Source organism: Thalassophryne amazonica, chromosome 10, assembly GCF_902500255.1.
Source record: "Thalassophryne amazonica chromosome 10, fThaAma1.1, whole genome shotgun sequence".
Lineage (NCBI taxonomy): Eukaryota > Metazoa > Chordata > Actinopteri > Batrachoidiformes > Batrachoididae > Thalassophryne > Thalassophryne amazonica.
The window spans coordinates 24346998-24359813 of record NC_047112.1 but is presented as its reverse complement, the minus strand read 5'-3'; the positions used below and the strand labels follow the sequence as shown (position 1 = coordinate 24359813).

General features: G+C 39.2%; 1 protein-coding gene across 1 annotated transcript; it reads right to left on the bottom strand.

Annotated features, from left to right (window-relative positions):
- Positions 1-341: 341 nt before the first annotated feature.
- On the bottom strand, positions 342-12540 carry LOC117518451 (placenta-specific gene 8 protein-like). Its single transcript, XM_034179572.1, has 4 exons — positions 12411-12540; positions 3919-4020; positions 3547-3734; positions 342-951 (listed from the first exon to the last, which is right to left on the bottom strand). Exons 2-4 carry the CDS (start codon positions 3980-3982, stop codon positions 799-801), a joined length of 405 nt encoding a protein of 134 aa, XP_034035463.1. The 5' UTR covers positions 3983-4020; positions 12411-12540; the 3' UTR covers positions 342-798.
- Between the last annotated feature and the right edge of the window lie 276 nt (positions 12541-12816).

Below are 12816 nucleotides of genomic sequence, written 5' to 3'. Positions count from 1 at the left end.
ACAGTGGTAAAGAAAAACTCTGTCTGATGATTTGAGGAAGAAACCTCAAGCAGACCAGACTCGAAGGGGTGACCCTTTGCTTGGGCCATGCTACTGACACAGTTGATAATACAAATGGGAAACTTTGGGAGTCCATGCTGGTGTCCAAAACGGGAGGCCTGCAGAAGAAGACACCCACTACCACTTCTGGATGGAGCCGCACCTCAAACAGAAAAAAAAAAGTCAGGTGGCAGAAAGACAACAAATAAGGTATAATTTGTCAGCATTAAGCAACAAGAAAAACGGAAGAAATACTAAGGTGATCACCGGCCACTAGTCCTAAGCTTCACTAAACGACCCAGAATTTAGATAAAGTTGCTCTCTTTACTAAAAAAAAAAAAAAAAAAAAGGGTCAAAAGCATGGTACCATACTATGCCATATGCTATCTGTACGAAAGGGAAAATAAGTGCGTCTTAACTAAGATACCTCAGTGACATCACAATAAATTCATAATAAAATTGTTTTTATGGTAGCATTACAGATGTGCCAGTCATCCAGTATCAGTGCACTGATGCCCACTTTTAAACAATTGTATTTTCATGTTTCACTAATTTAGACAACAAAACAGGATTTTTGATCATCTTAATGAAGTAACCGGTAACCAGCAGCATTGTAAAATGCAAGTCAAAAGGATGATTAACTATCCCCATCACCCCACACCTAAACAACACTAAACAAGCAGGTCCTGTTGATGATATGAAATAATCTGATCATTCCTTCATGACACCTGACCTATTAGAACTACCCAAAGATCAGTGTTAACCCACAAATCCAGCAGGGGGTGGGTGTGAAGTTGGCTGCACATTAATGGTTGTTGGGTTTTTCTTGTGATAATTGATTTCCCGAGAAAGCTGACACCAGGCACACCACTCGCAGAAACAGGCAGTCAGGATGTCAGTGCAGATGTCACCCTGTGGACACCAAAGGCAACTTTTTACTCTATAAAATGTCAAAACCACTGGAAAAAATCCCAAGGTGACATTAACCAAATTACATTTTAGTCCAGAACACCAATCAAAAACACAAAAGTACTTTAATTTCTTTATTGTGGCCTGAAACCAAGAAACAAGCCAAATTTTGATAATTGCTAAACCAGCAATTGAGAATTTTTCAGTGGTAATTACACAGGCAGTTGATTACCAAAAACCTTAATTATTGTCCAGTAATAATTGGGACATGGTAATCCATAGAGAAAATGGAGATGTACTGATCAGAAAAATAGTCATGAAATGACAACACCACTCAAGCAAAAAGCGCCCCACCCCTGTGCTTCTAGTTTTTATTAATTTGCCACATCCAGTAAAAAAATCTCCACACAGCCCTATACATGCCACATGTATGTGTATTTACAAATGATGACAAAATTATTAGCACCCCAACTCCAACTAAATTTAACATTTTCTTCAAATTTTTCCTTTTTTTTTTAACAGCAAGAAATTTTCAACCCAGCATTTCTAAACATCCTAGATTAATTTGGATCTTACATTATTTCACTTTGCACACAGAAACAAAATTATTTCACAAAAGCTACCAGGGTCAAAATTCTTAGCTCCTCTAACACAAATAGTCAGTTGTGTGTACTTTTTGCCAGCCTCTAGTCATTTGTTGTAGTTTTCAACAAGTCTTGGACATGTCTCCTGAGGAATCCCAGCTCATTCTTTGGTGAATCTCTCAAGCTCCTACAGATTTGATGGTCTTCTGGCATGGACTTTGGCCTTCAGTTCAACCCATAGGTTTTCAATGGGATTCAAGTCGGGGCTTTGTGCCGACTAGTTGGTAACGTTCAGTTTGATCTTCTGGAAGTAGTTCTTTGCAAATTTTTATTTCACACAAGGTAATTCATCGCCATGTTGGATTCATTAGTATGTACGGTCTATATTTGGAAGGTGTCGCCGCTGTACACTTCGGGAACTCATGCATTTGTTAATGTTTCCGACTGAATTTTTTTCCCGGCCACAGGCATAAAAGTGATAGCTGAGTGTTTATTTGTGATGAAATATAAAAATAATTTGGACGGAGCATTATGAACTTCAGTTAGGCCTACAAAAATTAAAATCTTAAAAATAATATATATTTGTTTGGAAAATTTTTAAAAAGGAACAATTAAAGGAAGGATCATCATGGAAAACTCAATATAAATGAGAATTTCAAAGGAAAATTTGGGAGAGAAATTGAAAAAAGCAAAATGCAAGCCTCAATTTTCCTTAAGTGGTCACATCATTAGCTCCAGTGCTCCATTCAACATGATATCAGGAATCCTGGTGATAATCGAAATCAAGGTGGGGCCGGGAATAAATGCTTTTCAAACTTGTGTACTTCATTATATAGTGTGTGGAGTGCACCCTTTCTCATATTTAAGGGATAGGGAATTAAAGTTTTATATAGAAACTTGTGATTAAACTCCAAACATTTACAGCCTTCTACCATGGGGGCAGCATTAATTTTCTTACTATTTGAATTGATTCAGAAAAAAAATATTTCCATAAAATTGTAGCTTCCAACAGTTTTGGATTGACTACAAGAGTCAAGACAGAAGTCAGACTACCAGAGCAAGAATTTTAGCTGAGGAAGCTTCTGTGATTTGAAGCGAAACGTCCTCACATCAAGCAACCCAGTCCAGTCGAAGATTCAAGTTCTGTACTGTGTGGTTCTCTTTGAATTTCTTGATCACACTTCTCACTCCAGTCCTTGACCCTTGGAAACACTTTAACTCCTTCTCCTGCTTTGTGAGCAACAAAAATGCTTTTTCTCGAGTCTAAACTGATTTCTTTGGATGCTTTCTCAAGTGACAGCTCAGACCCTTACTGGTGTTTTTGTACTGTGTGTACATTAGAAGATGACCCTCAGGTTTAACTTGATTTTACAAGCTGGGGCTAATCATGTTGACACTGGTTGTTTCTGTGAAATAAATTTGTTTCTGTGTGCAAAGTAAAATAATTTATGCATCCAAAATAAAACTAGGATGTTTAGATATGCTGTGTTGAAAATTCCTTAAAACAAAAAAAGCTGTTAATTAGTTTATGTTTTTTGATAATAGTGCTTCGCTGTCACTCATCACTCACTCATCTTCAACCGCTCATCTGGGATCGGGTCATGGGGGCAACAGCTCTAGCAGGGGACCCTAGACTTCCCTTTCCCGTGCCACATTGACCACCTCTGACTGGGGGATCCCGAGGCGTTCCCAGGCCAGTGTGGATATATAATCTCTCCACCTAGTCCTGGGTCTTCCCCGGGGTCTCCTTCCAGCTGGACGTGCCTGGAACGCCTCCCTAGGAGGCACTCAGGAGGCATCCTTACCAGATCCCCGAACCACCTCAGCTGGCTTCATTCAACGCAAAGGAGCAGTGGCTCTACTCCGGGCTCCCCACAGGTGACCGAACATCTCACCTTATCTCTAAGGGAGACACCAGCCACCCTCTTAAGGAAGCCCATTTCGGCCGCTTGTACCCGCAATCTAGTTCTTGCTTCACTGTGTGGTTTATAAACTGTCAGTTTCACTCATGTACCTTGATTCCATACTTGTGTCGAACAGCTACCCTGAGTGCTAAGAGCGCAGGAGGAACTGCCAGTGGTATTCCAAAGGCTGACAGTACGGCAGGGCTGCATATGTCGCACATGGGCAGACAACGGTTCTCCCCAAAACTTGCTGAGGTGGAGCAGGCAAAGCAAGGGCAGCACCAGAAGCCATAGCAACCTAAAATAAATAAATAAAATGAAATAGTTTTAGTATTAGTATGAAAAGACATTATTTTCAGTGGTTTTCTATGAAGTATTAAAATTGACAAAAATCTATAAACTTAACTTGATAATTACTATACCAAAAAAAAAAAATCCCTCAAATAATGTGCATGCCTCAGTGCTTTATTGTGAATTCTTACAAGACTTCAAATCAGTAAAGCAGTCCAAGAGTCCGCTGTTCCACGCTGTTAGCCTTTGTGCCATTGTCTGTCAGCTTGATCCACAGACTGTGAAGAATTCTCCTGTAACACCAACGTAAAATTAATCAAGGATATTATATTTTCAGAGATGTTTAATTGTTAGCCGGATATCTCAAAATGACATGAACAGATTTCAGTGGAATTTGGTGGAAATGTAGACCTGGAATTGAGGAATAGTTGATTAAATGTTTGTGTTTATCTGGACCAATCAACATTTAATTGTTGAGTTTCCACCTTTGAATCTTTGGCCCCAAGTCTTTTGATCCTCATCCTGTTTTTGAGCTCTGATCCTGACTCTCAGGTTGGAATCAAGAGGTGGCTCCTGACTTTTGAGCTTTCAGGTTTAATTTTTCATCTGGACTCCTTTGATCCAGATGTTGCATTGGATCCTGATTACAAAATCAAAGCAAGCAGAATCTAAGTACAGAGATCAAGATCAGCTGTTGGCAATTGGGATTGATGGTCAACATTAACAATCAGCAATCACTATCAAAGATCAGGGTCAAGGAAGAGTGAACAAAAACCTGGATGATCTGGATCAGCTGATTGTTCATAGTTTGGCTTTGATACAGATTCCACTACTGATCTAGAGCCAATAGTAAGTCCCTTCGGCTGCTCCCTTGTTTGCACTCGGGGTTGCCACAGCAAATCCAAGGTGGATCTGCATGTTGAATTGGCACAGGTTTTACACCGGATGCCCTTCCTGACGCAACACCACATTACATGGAGAAATGTGGCAGGGGTGGGATTTGAACCCGGAGCCTTCTGAACTGAAACCAAGCACATTAACCACTTGGCCACCATCCCTGCTACTGATCTAGAGCCAATGTGTTGTGGAATTTCTGCGATGATCTTCAACATAAAAAGAGAAGGGTGGTGAAGGAGCATTCAGGAGACAGACATATTAATGCAGAGAGATTTATTTTTGGTTGAAGCCGTTACAGATGCATTCGGAGAAGTCCCTGAAAGATACAGCATGCAGTGTACCGCCTGCCTTTCCATTCTCAGAGACCAATTTTAAGGACCTCCGCCATAACAAAATAAAATCATAATACAAATATGGCCTTTAGTCAGCGCTATGATAAGATGTTTAGTTGTAAATTGGAGAAACACAAAGTGTTATATCAACAAAGATGTGGATGACCTTAAGCCTCCTGCTCTGCATACAGTAGTGTTCAGAATAATAGTGCTATGTGACTAAAAAGATTAATCCAGGTTTTGAGTATATTTCTTATTGTTACATGGGAAACAAGGTACCAGTAGATTCAGTAGATTCTCACAAATCCAACAAGACCAAGCGTTCATGATATGCACACTCTTAAGGCTATGAAATTGGACTATTACTAAAAAAAAAAAGTAGAAAAGGGGGTGTTCACAATAATAGTAGCATCTGCTGTTGATGCTACAAACTCAAAACTATTATGTTCAAACTGCTTTTTTAACAATCCTGTGAATCACTAAACTAGTATTTAGTTGTATAACCTCAGTTTTTCATGATTTCTTCACATCTGCGAGGCATTAATTTTGTTGGTTTGGAACCAAGATTTTGCTTGGTTACTAGTGTGCTTGGGGTCATTGTCTTGTTGAAACACCCATTTCAAGGGCATGTCCTCTTCAGCATAAGGCAACATGACCTCTTCAAGTATTTTGACATATCCAAACTGATCCATGATACCTGGTATGTGATATATAGGCCCAACACCATAGTAAGAGAAACATGCCCATATCATGATGCTTGCACCACCATGCTTCACTGTCTTCACTGTGAACTGAGGCTTGAATTCAGAGTTTGGGGGTCATCTCACAAACTCTGCGGCCCTTGGACCCAAAAACAGCAGTTACTCTCATCAGTCCGCAAAATATTCCTCCATTTCTCTTTAGGCCAGTTGATGTGTTCTTTGGCAAATTTTAACCTCTTCTGCACGTCTTTTATTTAACAGAGGGACTTTGCAGGGGATTCTTGCAAATAAATTAGCTTCACACAGACGTCTTCTAACTGTCACAGCACTTACAGGTAACTTCAGACTGTCTTTGATCATCCTGGAGCTGATCAATGGGTGAGCCTTTGCATTCTGGTTATTCCTCTATCCATTTTGATGGTTGTTTTCCATTTTCTTCCACACGTCTCTGTTTTTTTTTTTTTTTTTTTTTTGTCCATTTTAAAGCATTGGAGATCATTGTAGATGAACAGCCTATAACGTTTTGCACCTGCGTATAAGTTTTCCCCTCTCCAATCAACTTTTTAATCAAACTACGCTGTCCTTCTGGGTACTGTCTTGAATGTCCCATTTTCCTTTCAAAGAGAAAAGCATGTTCAACAGGTGCTGGCTTCATCCTTACATAGGGGACACCTGATTCACACCTGTTTGTTCCACAAAATTGACAAACTCACTGACTGAATGCCACACTACTATTATTGTGAACACCCCCTTTTCTACTTTTTTTTTACTAATAGCCCAATTTCATAGCCTTAAGAGTGTGCATATCATGAATGCTTGGTCTTGTTGGATTTGTGAAAGCGTGATTCTTTAACTACGGGCACTATTGGCCTTGTAAATGTAATTTCCACCACACCATTGCCTTACAATATAAAGCGCCTTGGGGCAACTGTTTGTTGTGATTTGGCACTATATACATGTGCTCTGATGTCACTGTTTATCTCCATAGAAACTATCCAAACAGTCTTTCATGCAAACTGTTTAGGGACATTACAGTGTTGTGGTGGAAATTACGGCAATAGTGTGGGACAACTACATTTTGTTTAAAAAAAAATGATCCTTTACACAGTGATGTCGGTTTTTAATGCAGTGTCGCCTGAGGGATCGAAGGTCACGGGCATTCAGTGTTGGTTTTCGGCCATGCTGCTTACGTGTAAAAAGTTCTCCAGATTCTCTGAATCTTCTGATTATATTATGGACTGCAGATGATGGAATCCCTAAATTCCTTGCAATTGAATGTTGAGAAACATTGTTCTTAAACTGTTGGACTAGTTTTTCCACGCAGTTGTTCACAAAGTGGCGATCCTCACCCCATATTTGCTTGTGAACGGCTGAGCCTTTTGGGGATGCTCCTTTTATACCCAATCATGACACTCACCTGTTTCCAATTAGGTGTTAATTGAGCATTCATCAACTTTCCCAGTCTTTTGTTGCCACTGTCCCAACTTTTTTGAAATGTGTTGCAGGCATCCATTTCAAAATGAGCAAATATTTGCACAAAAACAAAAAAGTTTATCAATTTGAACATTAAATATCTTGTCTTTGTGGTGTATTCAATTGAATATAGGTTGAAGAGGATTTGTATTCTGTTTTTATTTACATTTCACACAACATCCCAACTTCATCGGAATTGGGATTGTATTGTGTGTACAACGTAAACAGGATTAAATGAAAGACATAAAAAATACCTTTCTAGGAACTCTGCCAAAACACTGGCTGTGCCATTCTTGTGAAGGCCCTTGTTGTCATTGGTACATTAATGGGTGATTCTTTAACTACGTGCACTATTGGCCTTGTAAATGTAATTTCCACCACACCATTGCCTTACAGTATAAAGTGCCTTGGGGCAACTGTTTGTTGTGATTTGGCACTATATACATGTGCTCTGATGTCACTGTTTATCTCCATAGAAACTACCCAAAAAATCTTTCATACAAACTGTTTAAAGGGACATTAGTGTTGTGGTGGAAATTACGGTAATAGTGTGGGACAACTACATTTTGTTTAAAAAAAATCACAACAGTTGTATGACATTGAATACCCCAATTATGTTTTGATTATTTTACTGATATTTTATTTAGAGATATTTTAAAACATTAGAAAAAACGTTTCTTTACCATTCATTTTTATCATTGAAGATCAAAAGTCTGGGTGTGGGACAAGCACAAAACGGCAATATTTGCATATAATGATGCTGAAAAAAGGTGAAAAAGTCATCATAGACTACTAGAACAAATTTCTTAACACACTTTCATTGTAAGTGTGAAATTTCCCTTTTTTCTGTTTTTCATACAATATGATCAAAGGACATAATAAGTGCCCGTAGTCTAAGAATCACCCAAGAATCTACTGAATCTACTGGTACCTTGTTTCCCATGTAACATAAGAAATATACTCAAAACCTGGATTAATCTTTTTAGTCACATAGCACTACTATTATTCTGAACACTACTGTACTTTAGGAAAACATCCATTTTTCCCCCAACACAATGGATTAAAATAGGTTTTTGGGAAGGGGTGATCCAATCGAGGGGACAGGACTGAAATTATTTTTGAGTAGGTCTGTAAGGGGTGTGCGCCCTTGAATTGCCCTTGGGTTCAACATTTTTACCAGAGTTCATTGTTCTGGATCTTGATTCCACATGAGGAACAGAGATCACGTAATCTCCAGTTTCCTTTCAGTGATCTGAAACAGGAGTTTGGACACAGACCTTCTCCTACAGGTTAGTTCAAATGATGTCTCCGCTGGATCACAGCAACCAATTAAAACACAAACAATGGTTTGAAGTCATGGAATGACTTAGGAATGACTTAGGATATATAAACATGTTGCATACCCATTGCTGTGTGATGATTTCACACATTTCAAAAGGGGAGGAGTGTCCAAAATATTATTTTCAACAAATGTCAACTTTATATTACTGAGAATTAAGCAACCAGCGTCAGGTGGATTGTAAAGTATATCCTCTTCTTTATGTTTGCCAGGTTTTGTGTCCCAAATCTCGCTCAATGTGGAGAAAATCAAGAAATCATCTGTGGTTCAAGTTGTCCGTCCTGTTGAAGCCTGAAAATCTGACCCTTCTAAGGCTTTATATACTGCTCAAAAAAAAAAAAAAAAAATTAAAGGAAATCTTTTTAATCAGAGTATAGCATCAACTCATTTCAATTTCTGAGATATTGATCTGGTCAGTTAAGTAGCAGAGGAGGTTTGTTCATCAGTTTGAGCTGCTTTGGTGTTAATGAAATTAACAACAGGTGCACTAGAGGGATAACAGTGAGACGACGCCCAAAACAGGAATGACTTTACAGAAGGGGGCCACTGACATTTTTCTCCTCTTTTCTGACTGATTTTTCACTACTTTTGCATTTGGTTAGAGTTAGTGTTGATAGTGGTAGTATAGCACATGTGACAGACGTGAAAGGATCTGGAGATGCCGTGGAGACAGTTATGCTGCCCGCAACATCATTCAGCATGACGGGTTTGGTGGTGGGTCAGTGATGGTCTGGTGAAACATATCCCTAAAAGGATGCAGAGACCTCAACAGGTCTGACAACCCCACCCTGACTGCTATTAGGTATGAAATCCTTGGACCCTATGCTGGTGCAGAGGGTTCCGAGTTCCTCACGGTGCACAACAATCCCCAGCTTCTTGTGTTGAACATATGCAGGCAGCTCCTGGAGGAGGAAGGAATTGATACTATTGACAGAACACCTCTTGGACATTATTTTGTGGTCCATCCAATGCCACCAGGTTGCACCACAGACTGTCTAGGAACTAAATGATACCCTGGTCCAGATCTGGGAGGAGATCCCCATCCGTTGTTTCATTAGGAGCATGCATACAAACGTGGGGCACATACAAACTACTCGGTACCATTTTGAGTTGATGCAGTGAAATTTTGGCAAAATTAACAACCCTGCCACAGCTTTGTCTTGTTTGTTTGTTTTTGCTTTGATTTTTGGGGTGTTTGAATTCAGCCCTCTGTAGTTTTGACAATTTTTAGTTCCATCAAACAATGTGGCATCCTTTTGTTCCTAACATATTACCCAGGCCATATCAGGAGAGATATGCAACATGACTTTTTCCCATTGAAATCTGATTTGTTTTCAGTGTTCCTTTAAATTTTTTTTGAGTGGCGCAAATACGAGGTCTGTGAGAAAACTATCCGACCTTTTTATTTTTTTCAAAAACTATATGGATTTGAATCATGTGCACTTGCATCAGACAAGCTTGAACCTTCGTGTGCATGCGCGAGTTTTTTCACACCTGTCGGTTGCGTCATTCGCCTGTGGGCAGGCTTTGAGTGAGCACTGGTCCACCCCCCTCATCGGATTTTTATTGTTTAGGAATGGTGGAGCGACTGCCGCTTTGTTCCATGAAAATTTTTTCAGAAACTCTGCCAGACAGCCAGATGGAAACCATTTGGAAGATTCAGATGGCTTTCGGTGAAGATTCTATCGGTATCACACAGATTAAGGACCATTAAAACTGGATTAAAAACGGCCCACGGCGGCGGAGGGCACACCGTGCCCTGATCGGCCATCGACAGGCTGGAACGAGCAGATCACTTCCAAATTTAAGGCTCTGTTGATGCAGGACGTCGTGTGACTAGCAGAGAAGTTTCAGAAGAGGTCGGGCTCAGCACTTTATTGGCACATTCCACTGTTAAAGGAGATTTTGTAATGAAAGACGTGCAGACGGATTTGCACATCTGGACGCAGCCGCTCATGGCGCGGGACAACACCTCCGTGTTGGAAACCATTCGTAAGATTCAGACGGCTTTCGGTGGCTTTTCAGTCGAGTGAGTATCCGAGAAATTGTTTAACAGCTGGGCATGTTCCAACTTGTCCTGTGAGACTTCCAACACGGAGGTGTTGTTTGTCCCGCGCCATGAGCGGCTGCGTCCCGACGCGCGAATCCATCCGCACGTTTCATTACAAAATCTCCTTTAACAGTGGAATGTGCCGATAAAGTGCTGATCCCGACCTCTTCTGAAACTTCTCTGCTAGTCACACGATGTCCTGCATCAACAGAGCCTTAAATTTGGAAGTGTTCTGCTCGTTCCAGCCTGTCGATGGCCGCTCAGGGCGCGGTGCGCCCTCCGCCGCCGTGGGCCGTTTTTAATCCAGTTTTAATGGTCCTTAATCCGTGTGATACTGATAGAATCTTCACCGAAAGCCATCTGAATCTTCCAGATGGTTTCTATCTGGCTGTCTGGCAGAGTTTCTGAAAAGATTTTCATGGAACAAAGCGGCAGTCGCTCCGTCATTCCTAAACAATAAAAATCCAACGGGGTGGGGGGTGGACCAGTGATCACTCAAAGCCTGCCCACAGGCGAATGACGCAACCGACAGGCGTGAAAAAACTCACACATGCGCACAAAGGTTCAAGCTTGTCTGATGCAAGTGCACATGATTCAAATCCATATGGTTTTTGAAAAAAATAAAAAGGTCGGATACTTTTCTAACAGACCTCGTGTGTGTGTGTGTGTGTGTGTGTGTGTGTGTGTGTGTGTGTGTGTGTATATATATATATATATGTATATATATATATATATATGTATATATGTATATATATATATATATATGTACATATATGTATATATGTATATATATATATATATATATGTATATATATGTATATATGTATATATATATATATATGTATATATATATATATATATGTATATATACGTATATATGTATATATATGTATATGTATATATATGTATATATATGTATATGTATATATATATATATATATATGTATATATATGTATATATATGTATATGTATATATATGTATATATATATATATATATATATGTGTATATATATATATACGTATATATATGTATATATATATATATATATGTATATATATATATATGTATATATACATATATATATATATGTGGCATAGATAGATAGATATTCTGAGAAACTGAAATTTCTTAATATTGCACCTAGCAAATCAGAATTTCACACATTTTGAGAAATGTTTTCCTACAAGGCAAAAGATAGAGAACCACACCCAGAAAAAGTAGGAAAAATGTTCTTGAAGAATGCAATAGATGAAGAACCTCACCCTACTGTTTCTGGGTCAGGCCCCTCGTCTGTGTGTGTGTACATATGTGTTTTGAAAGCTGCATTTTAATCCATTATCATTGCTTGTATTGCTTTCTGGGCTTGCATTGCTTTAACCTGTCTGATGTTTGTTGTTTTGGTGCAGAAGAAGCAGAGTTATTGATCCATCTGTGGTCTCATTTTGGCATATTTAACCGGCATAAAACAAGAAAACAAATGAACTTACTAAACAGCTGTTATACAGATTAATAAAACATGACCACTTACCGGAAAAAAGCACCAGACAAATTTTTATCGATCATTTCAGATGACTCACAGTTTTGCACAGAACTTTATGACCACAAACCAGTTACATTCTGCACTACATTTACAACAAACATTTCTGCAGAAAGTTTTTTTTTTTTAAAAAGTAAGGTTTGTATTAATTTGCAGAAAAGTTCTTGTTCCTGTGTAATACCTTTTGAGATACACGCACACAAGCATCAGAATCCAGAGTTAAACACAATCCAGAGATGAATATGTGTTAAGTCAGTTCAGTTCAGTGGTCTCTTTACTTATGTTGTATGTTAAAATATTTGCAGCATAACCAGATAAAGTAAAACTTTGATAACTAATTTATTGTCTTACCTGGTGAAGGTGTCACAGTGTTGCTAGCTGTGATCAAATGCACTGCACAGTCATGTATTGTGATAAGGAGTGGCTCCCTGTGCATGACCAAAAATGCTGAACAACCTGAATGTAAACTCAAAGTATCACTGAAACACATTGTGCTCACTGCTACTTCTCCCCCCCCCCCCCCCCCCCCCCCCAATCGCAACAGCCAGGTGTGGTCATTGAACACAAAAGTGCTTCCACAAACATACTTTATGTGTGGACTCAGTATAGTCAGTATCTTTTGAAAGAATTACTGTGTGGATTAAGCAAGGGGGGGTGGGGGGAGTCACCTTATGAGTAATTTCTGGGTTAGGATATAATTTTTGTAAAATGTATAAAATTTTTGGAAATTCAAGCAATGTTTCCATCTCCAGGCCGT